Genomic DNA, 27,606 nt, shown 5'->3' with positions numbered 1-27,606 from the left:
AAATACTCGCACCCATATGCACGCTATGGGCAATTTGTCATCGCCGATTCACCTGAAACATATTTGTGGACTGTGGGAGGAAACCAGAGCACCTGAAGGAAACCCACGTGAACACAGGGCAAAGACGCAAACGCCGAAGGCCTAAGTGGGGCGCAGTCATGTCCGCTTGTGCTGTCGGCGAACGTCGCTACTTGCTGTGTCAACGTGTACGATTTCATCAGCATCGAAATGCATTACAGCTTGGATCTGTTGGAAATCAAAAATCTAGGGAATCTTATTTGCTATGGTCATAAGCAGCCCAATGATTCCACTTTAATACATTCATCAGATTTAATAATAATTTAGCAGATGACTTTCTCCAAAGCGATGTACATCTCATATAAAATAGTGTGTTCATTGCACAATGTGTAATGTTTTGCATTATGCAGTTACTCAACACTTTTCTCCCAAGCAATTTACAGTGCTGGCCACATATACTTAGTTACCCCTTTATACAGCTGGGCAATTTCACTGGAGTAGCTGTACGGTAAGTACTTTACTTAAGGGTATTACAGCTGGAGGGGGGATTTGAACCAGCAACCTTTGGGTCCAAAGGCAGTAGCTCTACCCACTGCACTAGTTTATCATGTTAACATATATATTTAACGCATTTGTGGCATCTGCCTATTTTTGTTCGGCCCTGTGCGCAGTTCATAACTTCAGCGTTTGTGTGCATGCTTTTGTCATTCTTGATCTTTGTGTGCTTTCTGAATCGTCCTCCTTCACACCTCTAAGACCTACTGTGTGTGAGAGGGAGAGTTTGTGTAAGCCGCTTGTGAAGCCTTTGTAGATGTGTGTATGTAAGAATGTTTGCAAAGTTACCCCTGTGCATATGATGGATTTTTTTTTCTTTTTTTTTTTTTTTTTCTCCTTCTTCCTCTCCTCTCTTCCTACAAAAGGGTGCGTGTGTTTGGGTGCCCGACCCTGAGGCTGTGTGGGTGTCTGCCCAGCTCCTGCAGGACTTCAAGCCAGGAGATGGACTCCTCCTGCTTAAGCTTGGTGATGGCAGGGTGAGGGAGGGGAAAAAAAAAAAGGGCTTTGTGTTTTGAGGAGGGGAGACAAACAAATTATAAAAACTTCTCTGAAAGCCATCGGGGGGGCGACTTTTAATATATATGTATAACACACACGCACAACTTACGATCGGCTCTGTTTCCAATGGTCTCGTATCTGTGCATTTCAAGGGTTCCTTCTGTTTCTCCGCAGGAAGTGCAACATCCTGTCTCTGTGCCCTCTGATCTCCCCCCGCTAGGGAACCCTGACATCCTCGAGGGGGAGAACGACCTCACCTCTCTCAGCTTCCTGCACGAGCCAGCTGTGCTGCACAACCTGCGTGTGCGTTTCCTCGACTACAACAGCATCTACACTTATTGCGGTGAGGGACTTTTGGGAGGCCTTGAGTGCTTTCTAAAAATTGGGGCAGGCCTTGGTTATGTTCGATTGGCCATTACGTCAATGGCCACTGAATACTTCCACATTCAACCCTCTTTCGAACCTTGCTTTTACACCACTGCGTAGGATCATGATTTTAATTAGGTGTAAAGTTCAAGAAGGGCATGGGATTCCAACATTATTGGCATATGGCTCTTCCATGACAGTTGAGATACTGATTAATCCAGGAGTAGAGCTGACATTGCCAGGAGTGCCTGGAATTAGCTTTTCGCTCACCTGGAAGCTCTTTGTGGGGCACTAAGATCAAGGTGGTTTGTTTCAGCATAAAGAGTGTGGTGTCCTTCATTGCTTCCTAGTGCCTTTCTGGGCTTTCACTGGTCATCTAGCCTTTGACATGATTCCATACTGTACAGTCCTGCTCATTTTCCTGCTTGAATGGCAAATGTCTTCCTCCACCACATATCTAAGGTTTGCTTTTGCCATTGCACCAAAGCAGGAGTTCTTTAAGAGCTTAAGCTGCGAATGGAAATTAGCTGCACATTGACCTCTTTGCCATAAGTAGCAACATCCCAGAAAGAGTCCTTCAAGTCATTCGGTTGTTTGGATTTGTTGTAGGAATTGTGCTGGTGGCTATCAATCCGTATGAGCAGCTGCCCATCTACGGTGAGGAGGTGGTTGACGCGTACAGCGGGCAGGACATGGCTGATATGGAGCCTCATATCTTTTCGGTGGCCGAGGAGGCGTACCGTACTATGATCAGGTCAGTGCTCGGAGGACGAGACTCTTAGGGCTGAAAACTTTAACTGCGGCAAACCGACATGCGTTGAAGGGGTGATGGTGCAAGAACTTTTCTGGAAAACACCGTGCAGTGATTGTGTGGAAACCTTGGTTACCCTCTGACAGTTGACGTTTAAACCAATATTCGTTATAGCTAACAAAGTTGCCTCTGAGATGGTGCAGGTTTGATGAAATAAATGATTCTTGGAAGTGCAGAAGCACAACTGTACTTAGGTTCCCCTGTAATGTCTTTGGGAGTCTCCGGTTCGTTAGCTGGACATCGTTAGCCGAGGTACCTCGCCATGTGGGATTGTATGGCGATGTAATTGGAACTCTCTTGACCTAAGAAGTAATCTTCTTAGTTATCACGCGGATGGTGGTCCGAGACTGTGAGACGGGAAAGTGGGTCCCCTGTCTGTTTCCCCAGGGAGAAGAAGAACCAATCCATTATAATCAGCGGGGAGTCTGGATCGGGGAAGACGGTCTCAGCCAAGTTCACCATGCGCTACTTCGCAGTGGTTGGTGGAGCATCCCAGCAAACCAGTGTCGAGGAGAGGGTTCTGGCCACCAACCCAATTATGGAGGTACAGTGCAAGGTGGAGGCATTGGGTCGGCTGGATCTGTGAATGAACAAAGCTGCTTGTATGTGGCTGATAAAATGTCTAAAAATGGATATCCCCAGTAATACGGACCTAACTTATTCCGGAGAACAGTCCATATACCAAGAGTCTATAAACCAGAATGTCCTTCCCAATTATTTTAAATGAGGGAGGGATTATGCTTTCCTGGACCTAATGCACCTGATCAGATATTTCCACAAGCACCCTCCAAACACCTTGAAATGGTATTCAAAACATTAGGATGGTAAGATATTAAATTGACAAAGACTAAATCAGGATATTCATTCAATGAACTACTGGTATATGAACATACCATATGCCTGGTGTTGATAATCTATATGAAACGAGACAGCTGGTACCCTAGTAGTTAGTGCTACTGCCTTTTGGACCCAGGGGTTGCAGGTTTGATCCCGATCGCTGGCTGTAGTACTGTTGAGCAAGGTACTTACCCTAAATTGTTCTAGTAAAATTACCCAGCTGTATAAATGGCTAAATAACTAAGCTTGTAATAATTGTAACTCGCATTGTAAGTTGCTTTGGTGAAAAGTGTTGGGTAAGTGTACTGTACTACAAGTACCCATAAACATACAGTACATTTATATGTATTCCTTTAGCAGACATTTTCTCAACTGATGTGCATCTCGGAGAACAATGGGGAAAAAAAATCTATTGCAGCAGAATTAGAGATCAGGATTCCGACATGTAATTCTAGAGTAGAGTAAATTAGTCACATACCACAGTAAACACCAATGTGCATTGTATTAGTAGCATCTGGGTTTTTTTTTTTGTTAGACAAGTTACTAAATGCATGCATGTTTGAGCTAATGAGACTAGGTGAGTCTGAAACAGGTGTGCTTTGAGACCCTTAAATATAGAGAGCTCCCTGAATAAAGAAGAAAATTCAGAAAATAAAAGGCAAACATTTCTCAAAACTGTACAACACCTGAATGCAAAATTTAAAAAGAGGTCATCGTATGTTCTTAAAGTCTGCGCTTCATTGACTCGTGACTTCCACATCGGGGAAAAATCTGCTTTAAAACAAGAGAAAAGGGTATAACGCTGGGATGAGTCGGTCCATACAGCGAACATGGGTATAACTTTTCTAGGACTGCTACACCAAAAGTTTGCCCATGTACCAGGGTATACCTGTACTCAACTTTTGTCACATGTTTACCTTCTGGATTTTTTGAGTATCAAGTAAAACTACTGACAAGCCTTCCACAAAGGTGAAAAATCAGTATGTTGTTCCCTTTAAATTCAGGCCATAGGTAACGCCAAGACAACCCGCAATGACAATAGCAGCCGTTTTGGGAAGTACATCGAAATAGGATTCGGGCACCAAGGGAACATCATAGGAGCGAACATGAGGACCTACCTTCTGGAGAAATCACGCGTTGTCTTCCAGGTTTGTGAATATTCTTGACGCTTGAGAATTTATCGGATCCATTAACGTAATGGCTATGTTTGTTCAACTGTTCTCTGAATATGTAATGCAATTAAACAATATAATATTGAGCTGTACTACTTGTATGTTGCATGTACAAGTTAAAAGCATCTGAGCTACAAATTTTCAGATGCAAAAATTTCAAATTGCGTATTCAAAAAAATTCAGTCTTTAGAGTGAAAATCTGCATTTTCATCCACCCAGTAGTTGGCACTAAAACACAGATGTAACTTGCATGTAGCAGATGTTTTTCTGGAAAGCGACTTCCAACGAACTTTATGTAGTATCAGCCTACACACCTTATTCACCGCGGTGACTTACACTGCTAGATACACTACTTACACTGGGTCACTCATCCATACATCAGTGAAACACACACTATGGGGGAAACTGAACAGCATATCTTTGGACTGTGGGAGGAAACCAGAGGAAACCCACGCAGACACAGGGAGAACATGCAAACTCGGAGTAACAGAAACCGAACAAGAGTGTAGGACATCCTTCTGCTCGTGTCTGGTGTTCTTGAGTGTTGGTGACATAACGAGGAACATCGTGTACATTTGTGGGCTGGATCAGTCAACAACTGGTGCTGAGCAGAGATTTTTTTTTTTTTGGTCCCCCCCTAGATGAGTTTTGTCAGTTTTAATACAATTAGAAGGTACTAAATATTAAAATGAAGTCTAAAAGAACCTTGTACAAGACCATAGTTTTTTTTAAACTGAACCTTACTTTCAAATAGTAAGTTACACCTGCTTCCTTAAGCTTTTATTGACTCAATTGTTTGTAAGTTGAAGTGTACGTATGTTAATCGATGATGATGATTACCAGCACAGTAAATCGGAAGGGCAGCAGTTGGCATAGTGGCTATGGGTGGTATCTTGTAATCTGTAGGTCTTTATAGCTCAAATCCCCATTTTACTGTGGTACTCTTGAACATGGAATGTACCGAAGTGCTACAGCAAAAAGCTGCCGGCGTAATATTGTCACGAAGGAATCGGGTAAATGATGGTAAACCGTAACATGTTGCCCCTGGTAGGCCCAAGAGGAGAGGAATTATCACATTTTCTACCAGCTGTGTGCTTCCTGTGACCTGCCAGAAATGAAGGGCCTTAAACTGGGTAAGGAGTGGAGCTTTATTAAACCTCTGACGCTCATCGCACACCCTCACACTTCCCGAGTGGTGCTCCAGAGCCTGGGAGGGACCCTCGCATCTCTCTCCTCCTCCACAGATGCAGCTGAGCAGTTTCGTTACACTAACCAGGGAGGGAGAACTTGGATTCCAGGCACAGAAGATGCTTTGGAGTTGGAACGAGTCCGCAACGCATTCACCGTCCTGGGTAAAGGTTCCGTCCGCCCCCCTCCAAGCCGCTCCATCAGTCACACCGTTGCTGAATTTCAGCACTGGACCATTTCGGTATGTCTGCCCTGTACCTGCAGGTGTGCGCTCTGACCAACAGATGGAGCTGTTCCAAATTTTGGCCGCCATTCTGCACCTAGGGAACGTCAATATCCAAGCTAGCGGAAGGGGTGGAGATCGGAGCTACATCGACGTATGGAAATCTAACTTCAGGGTTATATTTATGGGAAACTCTAATAATATATGCAGGAGTTGCGAGCCGTACTCGTGAAATTGCGGTTTCTTCTGCTTTAACACGCCGCGCACTCGCACCACCCCCAGTGGCCCCATGGGGGCGCCGTCTCGCATCTTTCACGTGCGGGGTTGTGCGTCTCCTTGCAGGGCGAGGACCTTTCTCTGCTGCTGTTCTCCAAGCTGCTGGGCGTGGAGCGTGCTCAGATGGCCCACTGGCTGTGCCACCGGCGCTTGGCTGTTGCCGGGGAGACGCTGGTGAAGCCCATGTCGGGCCAGCAGGCCTCGGAGGCCCGTGACGCTCTTGCCAAGCATGTGTACGGGCAGCTCTTCTCGTGGACTGTCGGACAGCTCAACGCAGCCCTGCGGGCACAGAGAGGAGCGCCCGTGTCCTTTATTGGGGTTCTTGACATCTATGGGTGGGCAGCCATTGGATTTGCTGTGTGTGTGTGTGTGTGTGTTACTGCTTATTCATCCTAATTATTTTCATGCAGGGTCTAATAAAATCTATTTGTTCTCATTCTGCCTAATGTTTATCCTAATCCAGTGTTTGAAGTCCATAATTTATGGTATGTTTTTTGTTCAAAAAACTTGCCACCAGTGTTTTAAAAATATATATAAATATTTGTTCTTTGGCAGCTGCTAACCAGCCTCTTGTCTCCTTTGGTCATATTCAAACTGGCAGGTTTGAAACATTTGACAGGAACAGCTTTGAACAGTTCTGCATAAATTATGCAAATGAGAAACTGCAGCAGCAGTTCAACCTGGTGAGTCTATATTTTTGTGTGTGTGTGCGTGCACACGCTCTTGGAAGCTGAACCTGGCGAAGATATATTTACCAGGGTTCAGACACACTGGCTGGTGGGATATCTCTTATGTAAGAGATCTCTTCGCTCCTGCTTCGGGTGCTGCCCGCCGCTCCCCTTTCTTGCATAATTCCCACTGTGCTCTGCTTCTGTCCCCCCCCCCCCCCAGCACGTCTTCCAGCTGGAGCAGGAGGAGTACGTGAGGGAGGGGCTCCCCTGGAGCCGCATCGAGTTCAGCGACAACCAGCCTTGCATCGCGCTCATCGAGGGGCCGCTAGGCCTGCTGGATCTGCTGGATGAAGAGTGCAGGGTGAGCGCAGGTTCTCCTCATGTTGGCACATGGTCTCGCTCGCTCGCTCGCTCTCAGGTTACTGTTGCAACACTTACGTTACCCAGATCTATACATCTAGTCCCTACAGGCTGCTTTTCTGCTTGAGCGCTTATGGAACTAATTATTTCTCTAATTCAATCGATTTGGCACCATCTCTCAGACACTGGCCGTTCCGTCCGAAGAGCTGAAAAAGTTGCTCTTGCAGAACAGAAGGAAGAAGTACGCTTTTCGGGTGCCTCTCGCTGGAGGAGCCTTTACACAGATGCGGACGTGTGTGTCTTTGACTTACTCCTGCACAGGAGGTATTACAACAATATATATATAAAAAAAAAAAGTGACCCGCTGTTCTAGGCACTGCAGTTTTATACTGTGGAGCACCATGAATTTGTTCAGTAAATATAAATGTTTGTAAGACTCGCTTGTAGACTAGATCACTTGTCTTCTAAATTGGTTTTATTTACTTAGAAGTTCTTATTCAGAGCAACAGGAGGAGAGAATCGATGGAGAAAGAGCTTCGTAATCCATGACGAATGGGCAAGAAAGCAGGAGAAGGAAGGATAGAAACTGTGAAACTGAATAGTGAAGCCATGATGACAATGGGTGTGTAGATCATCACCGAGAGGTCGGTGGACTGGGGCAACACAGCGATGCTAGCCAGGGGTTATCAGGACTGTATGATGTTGCAGGTTCTTGGGGATCTCCAGGAGCAGTGAAACTGCAATGTGGAGCCAGAATCAGGGTTTACCTGGAGGCATTAATACCCAGAATGAATCTGGACTAGTGATCAGAAATGTTCCGGAACATTTCTGAAACATGCGTAGTGAACGTGGGTAGATGTACTGGAATGGAAAAACTGTAGTCACACCTGGGGAGCTTAGAAAGGAACTGGTGTACCGTTTCTCCCTTCTCCGCATGGGATTTGGTGCTCCGCTTCTTCTGGCGTCTTATTTGAGAGCATCTGAAGACTTTTTGCTCACGTGAACAGAGGACCATTTGAATGCTAGGGCTCAAACTGTAATGCGGGGACTGCATGATGGCACTTGTGGGCTGTGATGTTCAGATGTGGGTTCGACTTCTGATCAGTCTGTGTGGAGGTGGCAGGTTCCCCCTTGAGTTTCCTCCAAGTGCTCCTGTTTCCTCACACAGTCTGAAGACCTGTATTTTGTGTGAACTGGTTACTCTAACTTGCCCATAGTGTGTGAACGTGTGTGTGGGGATTGCTGTGTCATGGACCGGTGTCCCATCCAGGGTGTACCCTGCTTCAGTCTCTCTTTTCAGGATAGGCTTTGGACTAGCACGTCCCTGCACCAAGCAAATGGTTATCGTCCATCAGCTAATAAATCAGATGAGCACTGGTTGGGGTGGCTTTGACACCCTTGGCATAACCTCTCTTTTGGCAGATGCCAAAGGGCTCCGATGAAAGCTGGGCCCGGAAGTTGTACGATCAACACCTGAACCACCATCCCAGTCCCCACTTCAGCAAGCCACGCATGTCCAGCACAGCCTTCATCGTTTCTCACTTTGCAGACACGGTAAGGACACGCGTGATTATTCCAGGGGCCGATTTTTTGTCGTCTCGCCGTGCGACGATCCTTACCTCCTAACATAACGCACGCCCGCTTACATCCACGTGCTTTCGCCTGCATCAAGGTCCAATACGAATGCGTCGGATTCCTGGACAAAAATCGGGACACGGTATTTGAGGAGCCCATCAACATCCTGAGAGCCAGTCAGGTGCACTTCTCTTCCTTCCAACCCTCTCTTCTTCTCATAGAAGTTGGAGAAGATATATTTTGACTTCTCTCGTGGTGCAAAAGCCATGTCTAGGCTTACTGGACGGACAGTGTGCTTGAATTATAAGTCTGCTTGAGGAACACTCATTTCAACTTCTGCATCTTCCCCTCTCCGGCTGTCGATTTTACTGCAGTCTGAGCTCGTAGCGGAGCTGTTTCAGCAGGATCCAGCAGGAGGCGCGCTGTCGCTCTCAGGGCTGAATTCCAGCATTCCCAATGGGAGCCTGCGCTCCGGAAAGAGAGCTCACCGAGAGCATAAGCTGACGGTGGGTTTTCAGGTGAGATCAATCATACCGACGTGCTGCAGGTACAATTTCCTAAATAATAATTGAAGTTCAAATGCATTGCTAGGCAGCGTGTCTGAAAAGTGGTGGAGCGGGTAAGAATAGACACACTATGAAAAGGAAGGTGGAAGCCAAAAAACTGAATCGGATGACAAAAATGACATGAATCGTTCTGTTGTGGGAATGACGACAGGGTTGGGGCAACGGGCTGTTAGGGTAAGATCTAAAGTGATGCTTCATAGCAGAGACGAGACCCAAGTGCGTTAAAATGTGCGACAAAATGACCGCGGTTTCCCAGAGGCGCTCTCGGACCTGTGCGTCTCCGCTCTTGCCCCTAGTTCCGTCAGTCTCTGCAGCTCCTCATGGACACTCTGAACGCCACAAACCCACACTACGTTCGCTGCATCAAGCCCAATGACCTCAAGCAGGCTTTTGTGTGAGTTGTCATGCCTGCTATTTTCACAGTGTGTGCGTGCGCGCTTGTGCGCGCTTGTGTGTCTTACCTTCTTGGCTTTCTCTGTCAGGTTTGATCCAAAAAGGGCAGTACAACAACTGCGAGCCTGTGGAGTTCTGGAAACGATTCGCATCAGCGCAGCCGGATACCCTTCGAGGTGATCTTTTCGTTTCTTCCTTTCCAGCGTCGCATCGTGGAACGGATTTCGGTTTCCCTCAATTTATACCGCGTGTGTTAGTAGCCGACTTGCATTTCTTGAGACGTTAGTCTAAAGAATAAACCTTAAAGTTGTCAAATTTTAAACAAGTTCCCAAAAAAAAAAAAAAGCAGTGATTCCGGGGGGAGGGAGCAGAACCCTGGAAAGATTTAAATGACTGATCCCTGAACCCCATCTAAATGCTGTCAGTGGATTAAGGTGACAACTTTGAACAACCTCGGAAATGTGTACTTTGCAATTATTTATTCAACAAATGCAATTTCCAGAGATACATGCACCTCTGGATCTCATACTGCCGCTTTGGCAAAGATGATCATGTGCTATTACAAGAACGCGCAGGTATGCGCATCGGTCCTTGGGGTCCACCGGAATAAATTGTGGTGCACACTTCAACATGGAACCGCTTCAAATGCATCGTATTGGAAGGCTGTCCCGCACGCGCAGCCCGCTTTAGTTCCTCACGCATTTCGGTTTGATCAAAATTTGCCTCAATCCCCCCCCCCCCCCCCCCCCTTTTTTTTTTTTTTTTGGAACCATTTGCTTGAAGGTTTATGGGATTGCAGTTTTTTCTTCTCCCCCCAACCTCACATTCTGCTCCAGTCCTCTGCATCATGCTGTAGAAATCACAACTGACTTAACAGCAAGTCACACAGGTCCCGAAGCAGCACTGAATCCCCCCAAAACATGATGCTCCCACCACCACTTTTGGGTTGGCTTGAGGTTCTTGTGTTCCAAGGCAATGTTTAGTTTGTGTCAAAGTCCACCTTTTGATTCATCTCTCCAGAGCACATTGTTCCAAATGTCATATTCAAAACCCAGGTAAACCCTTGTAGACTTCAGATGTGTTTTTATGTCTTTTTTTGGAGAGCCAAGGAGCACCCATGAAGACCAAGTTTGTCCAGTCTGATTGTTCACTTAGACACATTGACTGATGCCTGTAGATTTATATTTATTCATTTAACTGATACTTTTCTCCAAAGTGACTTGGACTTTTTTACCCATTTATACTTTTACTGGAGCAGTTTAGGGTAAGTACCTTGCTCAAGGGTACTACAGCTGGACGTTGGGTTCAAACCTGTGACCTTTGTGGCCAAAGGCAGCAACTTTCCACACCACTACGCTACAACCTGTCCTAAACCTTTCATCCTTTGACATTAACATCTTGGACTGTCTTTCGGTCAGCACGTGGGCCGAATTTGGAGCTATGGAATCTTTTCTACTTGTAACTTCTCTTTCACACTTTGGGATGATGGGCTTGCAAATCCTTTGAAATAATTCTGTATCCTATCGGGCATCAGCTTTTTTTTAGATCTCGCAGCTCTTGGCTTCATGTAGTCCCTCTTATCAATGTGGTTAGTTCTCTATTAGCTACTAAATGACTTGCACTTGTCGAATATTTACCTGGAAATTCAGCAGAAATTAACAAGTACAAATGTCTTGTATGATCACCCTAACCCACTGATGGCATTAAAATGAAGATGGACCTCCAAATGTCCCAATTATATTTAAAATGACACTTCTGCATTACTGTAAGTGTTACCTAATATCAGCAATGTGTTCCATGTACATAGTTGAGTTAAATGAAATATCAAATGTTTGTTATAACATGCAAAACTGTCGATCTATATGTACCATTACTCTATCAATGCACCCAATGGCATTTCTGCTTCCCTCTCTGCTGGGCTTTGCACTATGGCTACCAGGTGGACCTATCCTGAGTTTTTTGAGAGGTACTGGCTCCTGCTGCGTCGGTCGTTGGAGGAGGAAGATCTGCAGAGCACCTGTCAGAGAGCCCTGGCAGACCTCATACCAGAGCCAGATCGATATCGCTTCGGAAAGACCAAGGTGTTCTTCCGCGCTGGACAGGTGGCTCTGCTGGAGAGGCTGAGGGCCGAGAGGCTGCGAGGAGCAGCGGTGGTCATTCAGAGCCGGGTCCGCGGCTGGCTGGCTCGCGTACGGTATCGGAGGACCTGCTGGGCTGCGCTCACCCTGCAGCGATACGCCAGAGGAGGACTAGCCAGGAGGTCAGGCGAGTTTTCTCTCGCATGGTGGATTTTGGCGTTGTTTACGTGTCTGTCCTTGATTAATGACGGCTAAGTAACGGTCGTTTGCATTTCAAGCATGGTTGTGTGAGAGATTCTGGTGAACAGCAGCTGTCACAATTCAATCGCAAGTAGAGGCTTATTAGCAACTGATTTTTGGTTGTGAGAACTTCTGATTTGCTCTTTGATATGAGGGTGCAAAAGCAGATTTCAATGCACAATATTTGCATGTGTGGAGCAGCTGTTTGTCTGTCAAGGTTCATTTTGTTGCTCCACCATGCTGATGTGTAGCTCTGTACCTCTGATTCTTGGAGAACTGTCAGCTGAAATGTACTAAAGCGTATCCGTGCTGCAGCATTATTGCCTTTGTGCGCAAAGTGCTGCTTCGTGAGAGCTGTGACATCCTGCGTTGGGGACACGCTAAGCGGGGGTGTGTGTGACTGCGTGTCAGGGATGCTGTCGCACTGAGGCCTGCTGTCTTGCCGTCTCGTCTCTGCGTGTCAGACTGGCTCACGTGCTGCGCCGCAACCGTGCCGCCGTGCTCCTGCAGAAGACGTTCCGCATGGTGGTTGTGAGACGGTTGTACGCGCTCATCCGTGAAGCCGCCGTCACCATCCAGGCCTTCACCCGAGGGACGCTGGCACGGCGTCGCTACAGGAAGGTGAGGGACTCGGGAGCAAGGGAACGGGTTGACGTCAACTAGTCGGGGTGCCCTCGACTGCATTAGAGTTCCTGACATCTCCTGCTCTGATACCTCTGAGAAAGGTCCTTACGCGCAACTGCTCTACGGAACGCTCCGGGTGTACATGCGTTACATGTTGTACGGTAAAAATGGCAACAGCTGACTGACGCTTCTCCATGTATTAAAGTGCATTAAACAGTTGAAGCTGATCCTTCACTGTCAAAGCGACCCAGTGACTAGACGGAGGTCCTGATGCCTGCTCTGCTGCGTTCAGCTTGTGGCGGAACGGGCGGCGGTGAGGCTCCAGGCCGGCGTGCGCGGCTGGCTGGCGCGGCGGACGTACCGCAGGCTGCGGGCGGCGGTGTTGCTGCTCCAGTGCTGCGTGCGGCGGCGGGCGGCACGGAGGGAGTTGCAGAGGCTGCGGGTGGAGGCGCGTTCGGTGGAGCGATATCGAGAGCTCAATAAGGGCATGGAAGTGAAGCTGATGCAGCTACAGCTGAGGGCCGACCAGCAGGTCAGTGGAGTCCTGGGGGGGGATCTCTCGTACGCTGGGGGTAGCAGTTTATGAGCTTGTGCGAGCACTTGGGTTGCATGCTAATGTGGTGATTGTGGGTGTGGCCTGGGAGCATTGATGTGTGTGTGGCTGCCCTAACCTTGGAGAAGGGGGGGTGTCTCCGGAGGCCGGCGTGGCCTTGCCGCGAGGATGCGTAAGGAGCTGTGTGCCGCTCGCTTGCGTTCAGGCTCGGGAGACTGCTGCTCTGAGGGAGGCTCTCCTCACCGAGCGCGAGGCCCACGGTTTGGAGGTGGCCCGCCTGCAGGGGGCGCTTTCCAAAGTGGAGGCACAGCTACGGGAGAAGCCCCCGGTGGCCCCGGTAGAGCTGGAGAGGGACCGGGAGGAGAGACGAAGGGCGGAGGAGAGAGCAGCCCAAGAGATGTCTCGACTTGCACAGGTCAGTCTGTTCTAGTGGCAGCGTTTCCCGCTTGGGTGGTGTTACCCCCCCCCCCCCAAAAAAAATGCTAGTTTGGAGGCACCAGATAAGGATTGTGGGAGGAAACAGACAAGAACACGCAAACTCAAACTGAGTCAGATTCGAACCCACATCCCAGTGCCAAGTCTAGGCGCCTCTGTGCTGCCCACTGATGTCAGTCTCTCTCAATGCCTCAACAGGAGGTGCAGGCCCTGCAGGGACAGAATCGAGTCCTGGAGGAGGAAAGAACCGCTCTACTCGGCCATTTACAACAGCAGGAGCGCCTTCAGGAAGGTAGGTGTCACCTTTGTGTCTTCGCTTCATAGTGTGTCTGTGGGTTTGTGCTCCTCCAGTTTGCACTGTCTGATCGCCTACAACACAACGTCTCAAACGGAGATCCTTCACCTCCCAGCTTCCTGTTTCTAAGTCGCTATCAAACTGGACAACTTGCACATTTTGTCTACCTCTTGGGCTAGGAGTTTGGGAGTGATTGACTCAAGTGTGTCTTTCTCTACATGTATTCATTTATCAGCTGCTTTTGTTCAAAAGTGACAAACATCTCATAGAAAATGTGTTCATTACATTAGCAGGAAGAGACACTTGGATGCAGATGTGTGATTCTTAAGTAGTTTTTCTTTCTTTCCACCGTATGAATCAATGTTCATTACACGAGTAGCTGCATAGAACTCTACCAGAATATCCATGACTCCTGATCACCTTTCTAGTAGCTCTTTTTTTAATACATATGAACATGTTACATTGCAGGAGTAACAGTGTAAAGGATTGATCCGAACATGATCATGTTCATTTATAGCTTACGTGAACTTAAGAGATCATGGGTGAAGTCTCTCTGGAAGAGGTGAGTTTTCAGACCCTTTGTAAATGTGGGGGGAGATTCAGCAGTTCTGAGTGAGAGGGGGAGGTCGTTCCACCAAAGCGGAGCCAGAACCGAGAACCTTCGTGCTTTCTCACAGCAGACTGGCAGTTCGAGTCCCATGAAGAAAGCAAAGCAAGATGGAGGGTTTGACAGGTGAGGATAAACCAGGTTACTGTAGCAGTGGGAGCGTCGGAGTCTTCGGCGTTGGCGTTATCGCACGGTTTGGTTGCCGTAGACGACTGTGACGTGTTTGACACACGATACCTCGTGAAACACGGTGGTGATAGCGGACTTCACGTAGCGGCGGCCTCCCTCAGTGGCCTTTCACAGGTAGGCTCCCTCGTCTTTGCACCAAGAAGCTGCCAATACGGGTCACCGGCTGCTATTTAAACCAGGCTAATTTTGATCAGCTGAGTCCTAAATCGAAACTACTCCAACGGAAACCAAAACGCAGTTTTAATCGAGTCGGAGACATGCCCGCTCCACTAAACGGGGCACGGTATTTTTACCTTCATGCACCCTAACAAATCACAAATTCACTTGAGTATAACCAGCTGCACCAACACGCAACAGATCGCTTCTATCTAGTTGGAACAACAACGATGAGAATGCGTGTCGGGATATAGCGGTAGCAATAGTTACTTGCTGTAACCGCAACGACGATCCTCCAACACAAAACATAACGTACAATCTCAACGCATCGAAGCCACAACATTGTCCCGCAGATGCATCCACAGGATCCGTCCTTCACAAGACCGACAACTGCTTTTCCAGGCCATGGTGACACCCAGTCTGGATACTACAACTCTCTCTCCTGTCTGGCCATCCAGCTAATACCATCAATCCTCTACAGCTGATATAGAACGCTGCTGCTCAAGTCGTTTGACGTGCCGAAGCGTTCGCGTGCATCTCCTCCGCTTGTTTCTCTGCACTTGCTTCCTATAGTGGTCTGGATCAAATTCAACACTCTGGTTACAGTTTACCAAACCATCAATGACTTTGCTCCTTGATGTCTACAGGAACTGATCATTCACTACACTCCTTCACCTCTGCCTGCTTGGTGGTCCCACACACAAGGTCCAAAAGCACAAAGGTTTTTGGTTCTGGCTCCGACATGGTGGAATGACCGTCCCCCTCGCTCAGAACTGCTGAATTTCTGTCCACGTGCAAGAAGGCTCTCAAAACTCACATCTTTCAGACTCGCTTCTCCCCTCATCAGTGCTCCGTAAATGTCTGTATTTAATGTAAAGTACATTTGCAGCTACTCATGTAGCTTCCTGGTTTATAGTGGATTGTGACAAACGGACCGTGCTGATGAATCGCATGTCTGCGTCCAAATTGCTCCTTCTCCTGATGTAATCCACTCTATTGTTCTGATGTGTACGTCACTAAATGAAGACATGTAAATGTGTCAAGTGAAGGTTATTGCAAAACATCAACCACAGACTGCGGTGTGACATGGGAGAATCTCCAGTCAGGAGATTTTGGGCACCTGAGCGACCGCCTTGCTTCCATCTCCGCCAGTGTTGACCAATGGCTCAACTCGATTAATTTGAGTGAGTTGATTGCTGCTTGTGTGTGTGTGTGTGTGTGTGTGTGTGTGTGTGTGTGTGTCAGAGCAAGTGGCAGTGTGTGTTGCCAAGGCTGCCGAGGGTCTCCAAGGGGACCTGGAGGAGGAGAGGAGACGCTACCAAGGTCTTCTGAGGGACTTCTCCCGTCTGGAGCAGAGATACGAGAACCTATGCGAGATGAACGCCTTGACGGAGGTTTGCGAGTGCCAGCTGTTACAGGGATACACAGATGTAGTTTTGACACATTTATTCATTTAGCAGCTGCTTTTCTGCAAAGTGATGTATAGTTTGGAAAAAAATTCAACTTGTGCATTTACACTGAGGGAGATGTAGCTGCAGAGGGGTGATTCTCAAGATAATGTTTCCTTCCACTTTATGCACCAATGTTCATCCCACAAGTAGCTGCATAAACTCGATACACGATTCCTGATCACCTACGACTTTTTTTTTTTTTTTTTTTTTTTTGGAGATACAAACATTTATGTACAACATGGGAGTAGTGGCTGTGTAAAGTGTTATCCAGGCATGGTCATTAAGTTATGGTGCATGCTCATTTACACCATACATGAGCTTAAGAGATCATGGTGAAATAGAATTGTAGCGGTTGATCAAGACTTCTAAATAGCTACAGTAGGAGCAGTTCTGTTGATGCATTTCTAGGCTATAACCAGGGACTTGAATTTGATCCGAGCAGCTATAGGAAGCCAGTGCAGAGAAATGAGTAGAGGAGATACATGGGAGCGCTTTAGCAAGTCAAGCACAACTCGTGCAGCAGCATTCTGTACCAGCTGTAGAGGTTTGATGATAGTAGCAGGAAGGCCAGATAGGAGAGAGTTGCAGTACTCCAGTCGGGTCACCATGGCCTGGACAACTATTTGGGTAGAGTCAGTTGTGAGGTAAGGACCGATCCTGTGGATATTATGCAGGATGTACCTGCAGGTCCAGGTTGTGGCTTCGATGTGCTGAGAGACAGACGGACTTGAGTCAATCGTCACTCCCGGACTCTTAGCCGAGGAAGTAGGCAAAATGAGTGAGTTGCCCAGTTTGATCGATAGACCCTGACAGGAGGACAGGCCAGCTGGGAGGTGAAGAATCTGTTTTGGAGAGGTTGAGTTGGAAGTGATGATCAGACATCCATGAGATGTCTGACAGGCAGGCAGCAATGCGTGCGGAAATGTCTGATGCTCCAGGTGGAAAGGAGAGGAAGAGCTGGGTATCATCAGCATAGCATTGGTATTTGAATCCATGGGAGGCTATGACCAGACCGAGGGAGGAGGTGTAGATCAAGAAGAGCAGAGGACCCAGTACCGAGCCCTGTGGGACACCGGTTGAGAGGCAGAGGAGAATGGGAGTCCCGCCAGATTACTTGATAGGATCTCTCTTGATCAAGGTGCTTATCCTGAATTGCTTTAGTAAAAAATGACCCTTCTTAAATGGATACATAACAAAGTAACAATTTTATTATGTTTGCATTTTCCGTTCAGTTGGATCAAACACACTTTTTTTTGCTTTAGTTATGTCAGTTTCTCAAAATATTCCACATTCTTGATTTTACCAGATTTTGGCACCAGGTCTGAGCATGGACTATTCCAGTACCTTTTAGGATCTGGTACTTTCAAGAAGACACCAGAACATACTAGAATCTTCCAATGGCTGTAAAGTACCAGGCTGACACTCTAGAACAATTAGTTTTGAAATCGGAAGACTAATCATGGCAAAAATCAACAGAATGAAGAACTTTGAAGAAAATTGTTGCATTGTCATTGTATGTAGCATACCACTAAAATGTAATGTAGTGTTACTCTTGAGAAAGTACAAGAATGTGACCTGAACCATTCAGAAATTGTCCACCCACATTAATGTACGGAATTGCATCCCCCGAGTCGATCGAAACGTGGTGGTGATTTGTATTTTTGCCGCAGCGCTCTCGGGAGCACCGGCGCACGGGCTCGAATCAAAGCATGGTCTTGGAGCTGCCCTCCCCAGTGTCACCCGCTGCTTTTGCCTCTTCTCCGTTCGCTGTATCTGAGGCGGACAAGCAAGTCGGCATGGCAGCAGGTCCCCGGCTCGCCGACTCCGCCCTGGTAAGCCTCTGCCCGGCCGCCGCCGCCTCTCCGTGCTTCACGGCCGCGCTGCCCCTCATCTGTCTGCGCTACCGCTAGGACGCCCTGATGGGAGCTGTGGATGTGCCTACGGATGCGGCGGAGAAAATGAGCGGAGAGGATCTGAGGCACGCCTACGATGCCGTTCGCGTGGCCAACAAGTGAGTCGCGTGGCACGTGGCGGCCAAAACTCGCTTGCATAAAGGCACTCTAGCGATGGGATGCCGACTCGCAGGAGAAACCATCAGAGTTCAGGTTTAGGCCTCCTCGCCCTCATCGTGAGAGCCGTGCCATCCGCACCGCGCCATGTTTTCCGGAGTAGCACTGGAGAGCAGGTCCCACCGTTCCTTGTCTGGGCTGAATCGGTGCCCCTGTGCTCCTGCTCTGAAGCAGCGGCGACACGTCTCCCTAGGGCACAACCTGCTACGAATAACACACTCGCTGCTCTCGCAGGGCAGAGGAGTTCAGTCTGAGGGGTGTCGGTAGTCTCCCTGGGGTGCTGTGTTATGAAGGATGCACACCCTGACATTGATGGGAAGGTGGAGTCTCCTCGTCCCAGGAGTAACGCCGATCCCTGCTGGGACGGTGTGCCATGAATGAAGCGCAAATTAGATCTCAGGCTGGTGGGCTCGGTGTCTCGGGAGTAACGCTAGTCTCCGCTGGCAAGGTTTCTGGAGTCCCAGCTGACGTCCCAGCGCGCCCAGTGGGAGGAGGAGATGTCTGCGCTGCGGTCGGAGGTCCGACGACCAAGGGAGGTCCTGGTTACCCCGGCAGCCGCCTTAGGCTCAGAGCCACAGGAGTCGCTCGGCTCCCTTCTGAGTGAGAACGTGGTGAGGAGGCTGGAGAGACGAGCTCTGCGTCTCTGAGGGGAAAGAGGTCTTAAGTTTGCAACTCATTCTATGCAGGATCCTGTTAGTTTGGGGTGGGAAAGTCTCATGTTCTCTGAGGGGTTTCCAGTTATACAGTTTTACCATTGAACCACCTTACTTTACCATTACCTTACTGTGAAATCACTACTCTGGGGCCAACAGCAGTCAGTTACAGCTCTTAGAAACAGTTGTTTCCAGCTCTTCTGTACTGCAGTATATTTACATTTATTTATTTAGCAGACGCTTTTCTCCAAAGCGACTTCAAACAAACTCTGTGTAGTGTTATCAGCACACCTTATTCACTGCAGTGATTTACACTGCTAGATACACTACTTACACTGGGTCACTCATCCATGCATCAGTGAGGTGCTCTGTCTACAGTACTGTCTGTACAGTATGCATGGTGAGTGGAGTGCTGTAGGAGCGAGTGTGTGATGTGTAATAGTGCGGCGTGTGTGTCCACGCTCAGGACCTGATGGAGCAGGTGGAAGCTGGGGAGCGGGAGTGTCGCCGACTCCGAAGCGAGCTGAGACACCTGAGAGAGACGGTCACGCTGAGGAGGGCACTCATGCGCGCAGGTAGGCTCCAGTAACACACACACACACACACACATTATTGTTGCAACATTTAATGTTACCCAAATCTATACATCTAGTCCCTACAGGCTTCTTTTCTGCTTTAGCAGTTATGGAACCAATTTCCCCAATTCAAGTAATTTGGCCCAATCGCTCAGTACAGCTATTGCGCCATGTCATACGCATAAGAAAGGTGTCCCTGCCAAAGAGGTAATTTTACCGAAACTTTGAGGTCTGCATTTATCTAATCTTTTTTCCCCCTTCTTCCCTCCTCTTTCCCCTTTTTAGTGTCCAGCGCCGCTGTAACATCTGGACACGACGCGCAACCTCCGCAACTAAAGGGCCTGGACGCCACTGGGTTGCTGGAGTGCAGGAAGAAGGACGAGGTGAAACTCATCAAAAACCTCTTCACAGGTTGGCTGCCTCCTTATTCTGACCTGCATGTGTTCTTAACTGGTACTGACCTTGACACTGTTCTTCTCCTCCTGATGCTTCTTTCCAAAGTAACTCGGTATTAAGCAATTTACACCGATTTTACTCACTCATACAGCTGGGTATTTTTCACTGGAGCCATTCGGGTGAAACGGCAAGAGTCAAGTTTACTTCCATAGCACATTTTCAAACGGTGCTCATTCAAAGGGCTTTACGGAAAATAAAGCGCATAATAAAAGTACATAAGTACAAAGGTCGGAGGTTCTCGGTTCTGGGTCTGTTGTGGTGGAATGACCTTCCCCTGACACTCAGAACTTTGGAACCTCTGTCTGTTTTCAAGAAGGTTCTGAAAACTCACCTTTTCCAGACCCACTTTGCCCAAGAGCTCTTCAGATCATTTAGGTGTAACTGTTCATGCATCGTAACTCCATAAGCATCCCCAGATACAACCTTTATTCAGCCACTACTCTGGCATTGTACTTGTTCATTTGTGTATCTTCTAATATTAAAAAAAAAATTGGTGCGAGGGTATCGGGATTTGTCTATCCTGTATTTTTTATGCACCTACCTGAACGATGAACCTCGGTGCAACAAGTGGTAGGTAACAAACTAGGTTTGCTTGAGACTTTCATGTCTGCAGCTTTGTCTGCTCTTAAGTAATGCAAAAATTGTACTTTTGCTGAGATGTATGTTGCGTTGGACAAAAGCATCTGCTAAATGAATAAATTTAAGTAAAATGATAAATTAGGAATAAATACCAAAATTAAAAGGCATAAAATACTAAGACATTTAAGAACAGACATTAAAAGTACCAGTCACATAATAAAAGAGAAACAATTATCTAAAAGCAGTAGAAAAGTCTTTTCAGTAAAGACTTAAGATGCCCCCCCCCCCCCCCCTTTTTTGCTGAAGGAGGTTCCGGCATCTTGCAGCTTAACGACTAGATGGTGTTTCGTTCAGCTCTGGACGCCACCAGCTGACCAGTCCGTACCAAACGAAAAGATCTACCGGGCTTATATTCAAACACATTGGCGATCTAGTTTGTGGCTAAACCATTTAGTGATTTGTAAACAATAAGTAAGACTTTGAAGTCAATTCTATAGGAGACGGGGAGCCAGTGCAGGCATCTAAGAACCGGAGTCAAGTGCTCTCTCCTCTTGGTATTTTCGATTCTGGCGGCAGCATTTTGAATGAGGTGAAGTTGTCTGGTCTTTTGGGGAAGAGCAGTCAGGAGCTCAAGAGTGGGATTTTGAACCCAAAGCCATCTTCAAGTGGAAGAGGACAACTCCTCCAATCGCTGCGCCCCCTGCTGCTCAATAGGGACTGACCGCTCTCCAACCCCTGTCTCCTGTTCCTCAGAGCTGCGGGTCGACTGCGCCCTGTCCCTCACCCCGGGTCTGCCGGCCTGCGTGCTCTTCCTGTGCGTGCGCCAGGCGGACTGCGTCGGGGACCGGGATCGGGCACGCTCCCTCTGCATTGCTGCTGTCGGCGGCATTAAGGGGGCGCTCAAGGTACGTGTGGCGCAACCTAATGGCCATTGTGATCCTCTCTTGCACAACGCTGGCCGCTGCGTATCCTGCCAGGATAAAGGAAGGCGCGCTGCGCTGTACACTCCCCGTCTCTGCGTCCCGTTCAGAAACACTCTAACGATGTGGACGTGACGGCCCTCTGGCTGAAGAATACGTGTGTGCTGAAGGACCTGCTGACCCAGCACTCCACGTTGCAGGTAAGACATGCTTGTCTCCTGTGTGTGTGTGCGCGTGTGAGAGAGACTGTTTCTGGATATATTTGTGTGCACCTGTTTTTATGAATGTATATGTCCTGATACATGTCCACCTCTCTAAATGTATGTTCCAGCTTGTCTACTTGGTAACACACACACACACACACACAGATGCATTATCCCAGCATTAAACTGATTTAAATGTGTGCATTACAAGTTTTAGCTGCTTTAGCTGTCTTATATGCAGAACATTTAATCATGATGTGCAACATTAATGTACACTGCTCAAAAAAATGAAAGGAACACTTTTTAATCAGAGTATGGCATCAAGTCAAACTCCTGGGATATTGATCTCGTCAATTAAGTAGCAGGGGGGTTAATCAGTTTCAGCTGCTTTGGTGTTAATGAAATTAATAACCGGTGCACTAGAGGGGCAACAATGAGACGACCCCCAAAACAGGAATGGTTTTACAGGTGGAGGCCACTGACATTTTTTCCCTCATCTTTTCTGACTGTTTTTCACTAGTTTTGCATTTGGCTAGGGTCATTGTCACTACTGGTAGCATGAGGCGATACCTGGACCCTACAGAGGTTGCACAGGCAGTCCAACTCCTGAGGATGGCACGTCAATACGTGCCGTTGCCAGAAGGTTTGTTGTGTCTCCCAGCACGGTCTCAAGAGAATGGAGGAGATTCTAGGAGAGCTGGACAGGGCCGTAGAAGGTCCTTAACCCATCAGCAGGACTGGTATCTGCTCCTTTGTGCAAGGAACAGGATGAGCACTGCCAGAGCCCTACAAAATGACCTCCAGCAGGCCACTGGTGTGAATGTCTCTGTCCAAGCAATCAGAAACCACCTTCATGAGGGTGGCCTGAGGGCCCGACGTCCTCTAGTGGGCCCTGTGCTCGCTGCCCGGCACCGTGGAGCTCGATTTGGCATTTGCCATAGAACACCAGAATTGGCAGGTCCGCCACTGGCGCCCTGTGCTTTTCACAGGTGAGAGCAGGTTCACCCTGAGCACATGTGACAGAGGTGAAAGGGTCCGGAGAAGCCGTGGAGAACGTTATGCTGCCTGTAACATCGTTCAGCATGACCGGTTTGGTGATGGGTCAGTGATGGTCTGGGGAGGCATATCCATGGAGGGACGCACAGACCTCTACAGGCTAGACAATGGCACCCTGACTGCCATTACGTATTGGGATGAAATCCTTGGACCTATTGTCGGACCCTACGCTGGTGCAGTGGGTCCTGGGTTCCTCCTGGTGCACGATAATGCCCGGCCTCATGTGGCGAGAGTGTGCAGGCGGTTCCTGGAGGATGAAGGAATTGATACCATTGAATGGCCCCCACGCTCGCCTGATCTAAATCCAATAGAACACCTCTGGGACACTATGTTTCGGTCCATCCGACACCGCCGGGTTGCACCTCATACTGTCCAGGAGCTCAGTGATGCCCTGGTCCAGATCTGGGAGGGAATACCCCAGGACACCATCCGTCGTCTCATTAGGAGCATGCCCCGACGTTGTCAAGCATGCATACAAGCATGTGGGGGCCATACAAACTACTGAGTACCATTTTGAGTTGCTGCAATGAAATTTCAGCAAAAAGGACTAGCCTGCCTCATTTTTTCACTTTGATTTTTGGGGTGTCCTTGAATTCAGCCCTCTGTAGGTTAATTTTCATTTCCATCAAACGATGTGGCATCCTTTCGTTCCTAACACATTACCCAGTCCATATCCGTATAGATATCCAGCATGATTCCCCCCCCCACCCATTGAGATCTGATGTTTTCAAAGTGTTCCTTTAATTTTTTTTGAGCAGTGTATTTGTTTCAAAAAGTGATTATACCAGAGTAGCTGTGTGTGATTTTTAGGTCAACATCCATCACTGTATTGAGTGAGAACATATTTCAGGAGTTTGGATTTTGCCAAGCTGTGAAAGCAGATGTTTATGAAAGTGCTTAATTAAAACCCAGTCTTTGGTTTAACGTAAGCATAAGTGATTTAACAACATGACGTGTCCAATGTCGGACCCGTTCCAGAACACCTGTATGTGACACCCTTGTAGGACACTGGCAATGTGCCAGCAGATGTGATGCCATTGTCCTCAGATCTGAGTGACCAGCAGCGTTCCCTCAGTGACCTGTCCATCCAGGCCTACCAGCAGCTCCTGTCTGTCACCGAGGGACGCCTGCAGCCTGTTATCGGTACAATTCTCCCTCTTCCTTTCTACCTACCTAAACCCTAGTTCCACCTGCTCCTGGCAACCATGAACGGTCACCTTATTCCCACAACTATCCAAAATGCTACGATGGGTGGGTCAGCAGCCGTTCTTTTCTCTGACGGTAATTGTCAGGACGCTTTACAATCTAGCTCCTCATTCTGCTGAAGCTGATCTGCTCTCAGTAGCAAAGGGTGTCTCGATTTTGAGCTTATTTGTTCTTGTGTTTCCTGATTAATCACCTTGGCTACAGTGTCCCTTTTCCTCTCTTGGCTCCAAGAACATGGTACCGTGTGTGTCGTGTCGCACCGACCGAAATCCAGGTTGGTTGTTGCGGTATCTTCATGCTACTCAAAGTCCTCTCCATAGGTGTGCCTCAGGGCTCAGTGTGGGGACCCCTTTTCTTTATCTTTACACTTCCTTCATAGATACATGATACACATGTCCTCTTGTGTTTTTATCACCATCACGCAAATGATGCCTGCATCCTCATCTCATTTCCTAGTTTCAGTTCTCATGTTTCATTTATTATGTGTTTAATTGTCTCTCTGGCCTCGTGTTGGATGGCACCACAGTGATGATAAACTTGGCCTTTCAAACTCGGATATCCTGCAGCTGCCTTCTGCATCTCCCTCTGCAGATACTCCTGTTCGCTGTAGAAAATGTCCCCCCCACTTTGTTGTGATCCTGGTACCTGCCTCACCTACAATCCTCTTGTCACTAACCCTCATTTGACACATCTTCCTGTACAAAATGCACAGCTGAGTGAAGCCATAGCTGCGGATTAGAGCTGAACGGCAGAACTTTGCTTGCGACCGTCGTTTCTTCCCGAGTTCAGCAAGCAGACCTGTGCACACCGAGCCGCGCGGTGGCCCCGTTTGCCCTGAGACTCTCTCGCTCTGCTCCCTTAGTGCCTGCTCTCTTGGAGAGCGAGACCATTCCTGGCCTGACGGGCTTCGGAGGTAAGCTCTCTCGCAAAAGGGCGGGGTCTGACACCAAGCCCGGTGGTGCCACTGAGCCTGTCACCATGGCAACCGTGCTGAGGGAGCTGGGGGCCTTGCACACGGCAATGTCCCGCCAGGCGCTACCGCCCACCCTGCTGGAGCAGGCTTTCCATCAGCTCACGTACCTGCTGGCTTCTACCGCCCTCAACAACCTACTGCTGCGCAAGGATATGTGCTGCTGGAGCCGTGGCCTGCAGATCAGGTACGAGAGAAGCGGTGCCTTCTCAGTGTCCAGTCTCAGCTCCACAGATGTAGCACAGCTCTGGACTGTTATAACGCCATTCCGGTTGGTATTGGCTGCACAGACACAGCACAGCTGCAACACTAACCCCGCTGCTGGGGCACAGTTCTGATACCTTTTGATATTTGGCAAACTTCTCAGTTTTCTTGATTCTGCCACAATCTAGCACCGAATTCGTACCTTTCTCTGCTAAAATAGTGGCTGTGGTTGGCGCCGTCTTAGTTATTGTGACGCATCTCGTTTGGGGATGACACTTCTGAGAAAAATAACAAATGGGGCAGCTGGTAGCATGTGCAGCAGTTCGAGTGCTGCTTCTAGACCTAAAGGTCACAGGTTCAAATCCTGCCTCCGGCTGTAGTGCTCTTGAGCAAGGTACTTTTCTAGTAAAATTGCTCAAATGGTATAAATGGGTAAATAATGGTATGTAGCTGAACACTAAGTCTCACTTTGGTCAAAAGTGTCAGCTGAAATGAGTAAATGGATCAAGGTTTAATTATGCCACAAATTCATTTTGCTTGTAGCAGCATGCAATGTACAACATATACTGTACACACACAAGTAAAGTAACTGAAAGATGAGACTAAATAGGTGAGCAAGTAAAATGAAGAAAAAGGAGTGAATGACCCAGCAAACACATTTAAATGCAAGAGAGTGGAGGAGTAGATTGAAATGAGATGACGGGTGAATGATGTGTTGCAGGGTGTGGTAGGATACGGAGCAGATGAGGAACACTCGGCCATGAAGATGTCACCCCATGGCGATTCATGAGAAAAGGTCAGCAAGTGACACCAGTGGCAGTCTGGTTGACCTTTAGCTCCTGTGTCCAGGTACAACGTGAGCGTGCTGGAGGAGTGGCTCCGGAGCAGAGGGCTGCAGACAGCGGACACCCTGGCCTCCTTGGAGCCGCTGATCCAGGCTGCTCAGCTGCTGCAAGTGAGCAAGAAATCGGATGCGGACGCAGAGGCCCTTGTTCAAACCTGCACCGTACTCTCCAACCAGCAGGTGGGGCTGCCATGCTGGCATTGTCCAGTTCTTCAGTTTTTAAAAATTTAAAAAAAAAAAAAAAAAAGGGATTTAGGCTCAGCCAGAGAAAAGTCCGCAACGTACCTTTCGTGTTTTGTTGCAGATTGTCAAGGTTTTAACCCTCTACACCCCTCACAGTGACTTCGAGGAGAGGGTGACACTAAATTTCATCCGTACGGTCCAGGTAGGGAAAGGACTGTAGTTCTTTCCAGTCCAAACCCAGTGTTATGGGGGAATAACAAGCTGAAGCATATTTTTATACTACACAGTGCTGTTGGATTTCATTGTTTGCGTGTTGTGGAACATGATGGATGTCCTCACTGCTGTTTGTTCCAGTTTTCAGTGTTTCCCTTCGTTTGCATTACATAACTCCCTTCGTGTATTAGCATTATTCAACAATTAGAATTCAAGGCTATTCTTTCAGTCTTTCTCACTGGGGGTGTGGTTGTGTCCGTGTCCAACAGCGCCTTCTGAAAGAGCGTGCTGATGGACAGCCTCGCCAACTGCTGCTGGACGTGCATCGCTTCTTCCCCGTCACCTTCTCTTACCAGCCCCCTCCTCTGCTGCGGGCAGATCAACTGACCATCCCGGACTCTCTGAAGGTCTCCTTCCTCCGCAGGGTCTGAGCTGGGGGGCACAACTGGGCTTTGTGGGGAAAATGCCTTTTGAAGGAGTTGTTGCTCAATGAGCAGCCCTTAGCCTGTGTGGGGTCTGCGGGGGGGGAACAGGGCCACAATTGCACCACAACTTGCACGTTTTGGACAGCATGTTAGAGCACGGTAGTTTCTCTTGGTATGGATGTTCATATTTGCAAGGATAAAATAAAGAATTTGAGTACAAAACACTGTCTCAATGTTTTCCTTAATGCTATATAATACAATTTTGGTTATTTTTCCACAGGTGTGGAATACATGTTTGTATGTACTGCATGTTTTGGAGAAAAGGTTGTGGTGCATCTAGCCCTGTTCTGTCAGTAAACTTGCATCATGAGTTTGCAGGAATAGGAATTTTTTCTTTTTTATAACGTTTTATTGGAAGCAGAAACACAGCGATGCTGCACTCCCCTCACCTCCATCCCCCATAAGAACAATCATAATAAAAAAAATTATAAACATCTCCAGTATAAAAAAATTCTCTCATGCGAGTACTTTGTACCACTACACATCAGTAATACATATTTATATATTCACAAGCCTTTGAAAAATAGAAAAAATTAAGTCAAATCTAAAATAAAAAAAAAAATGAAAACGACAATAGTTGGCAAGTAACATTTTAAAAAAAAAAAAAAAAAAAAAAAAAGACACGTGCTGGCACAAGAAAGATGTTTCCCATCATGCACTTCCTATTTACAGGGACGGCATCACTGTGTGTGTCTGCGTGGTGGTGTCTGTGTGCATGCATGCTTGTCGGTCCTTCGGAGACTTGTGCTTCTGTGCGTTTACACACTCTAGCATGCAGGTCGGTTGGTGTGTGTTCGTCTACATTTAAATCGCCCATGGTGTCTGCAGACTATTTTGGGAACTGACAGATTAT

The 27,606-nt window shown here is 47.8% G+C and overlaps 1 protein-coding gene across 1 annotated transcript in view; it reads left to right on the top strand.

Annotated features, from left to right (window-relative positions):
* LOC108919800 (unconventional myosin-Vb) overlaps positions 1-26,907 on the top strand; it is a 28,437-nt gene extending 1,530 nt beyond the window's left edge. The window contains exons 2-35 of the mRNA XM_029254497.1: positions 939-1,049; positions 1,246-1,414; positions 2,047-2,191; positions 2,636-2,792; positions 4,090-4,233; positions 5,309-5,390; positions 5,502-5,609; positions 5,710-5,822; positions 6,011-6,279; positions 6,546-6,627; positions 6,836-6,976; positions 8,398-8,529; positions 8,648-8,731; positions 8,925-9,068; positions 9,413-9,510; positions 9,599-9,685; positions 11,449-11,769; positions 12,292-12,448; positions 12,744-12,983; positions 13,210-13,419; positions 13,638-13,731; positions 15,932-16,080; positions 17,808-17,969; positions 18,048-18,148; positions 18,655-18,817; positions 19,326-19,434; positions 19,720-19,845; positions 21,223-21,374; positions 21,500-21,589; positions 23,653-23,791; positions 24,717-25,011; positions 25,878-26,052; positions 26,177-26,257; positions 26,538-26,907. Of these exons, the coding sequence (XP_029110330.1) occupies positions 939-1,049; positions 1,246-1,414; positions 2,047-2,191; positions 2,636-2,792; positions 4,090-4,233; positions 5,309-5,390; positions 5,502-5,609; positions 5,710-5,822; positions 6,011-6,279; positions 6,546-6,627; positions 6,836-6,976; positions 8,398-8,529; positions 8,648-8,731; positions 8,925-9,068; positions 9,413-9,510; positions 9,599-9,685; positions 11,449-11,769; positions 12,292-12,448; positions 12,744-12,983; positions 13,210-13,419; positions 13,638-13,731; positions 15,932-16,080; positions 17,808-17,969; positions 18,048-18,148; positions 18,655-18,817; positions 19,326-19,434; positions 19,720-19,845; positions 21,223-21,374; positions 21,500-21,589; positions 23,653-23,791; positions 24,717-25,011; positions 25,878-26,052; positions 26,177-26,257; positions 26,538-26,699 (4,992 nt within the window). The 3' untranslated portion in view covers positions 26,700-26,907. The remainder of the gene's footprint in view (positions 1-938; positions 1,050-1,245; positions 1,415-2,046; positions 2,192-2,635; positions 2,793-4,089; positions 4,234-5,308; positions 5,391-5,501; positions 5,610-5,709; positions 5,823-6,010; positions 6,280-6,545; positions 6,628-6,835; positions 6,977-8,397; positions 8,530-8,647; positions 8,732-8,924; positions 9,069-9,412; positions 9,511-9,598; positions 9,686-11,448; positions 11,770-12,291; positions 12,449-12,743; positions 12,984-13,209; positions 13,420-13,637; positions 13,732-15,931; positions 16,081-17,807; positions 17,970-18,047; positions 18,149-18,654; positions 18,818-19,325; positions 19,435-19,719; positions 19,846-21,222; positions 21,375-21,499; positions 21,590-23,652; positions 23,792-24,716; positions 25,012-25,877; positions 26,053-26,176; positions 26,258-26,537) is intronic.
* The last annotated feature ends 699 nt before the right edge of the window (positions 26,908-27,606 follow it).

This window comes from Scleropages formosus, chromosome 9 (assembly GCF_900964775.1).
Source record: "Scleropages formosus chromosome 9, fSclFor1.1, whole genome shotgun sequence".
Taxonomy (NCBI): domain Eukaryota; kingdom Metazoa; phylum Chordata; class Actinopteri; order Osteoglossiformes; family Osteoglossidae; genus Scleropages; species Scleropages formosus.
The sequence above is the reverse complement of the archived record's forward strand: the minus strand, read 5'-3'. Positions and strand labels throughout refer to the sequence as shown.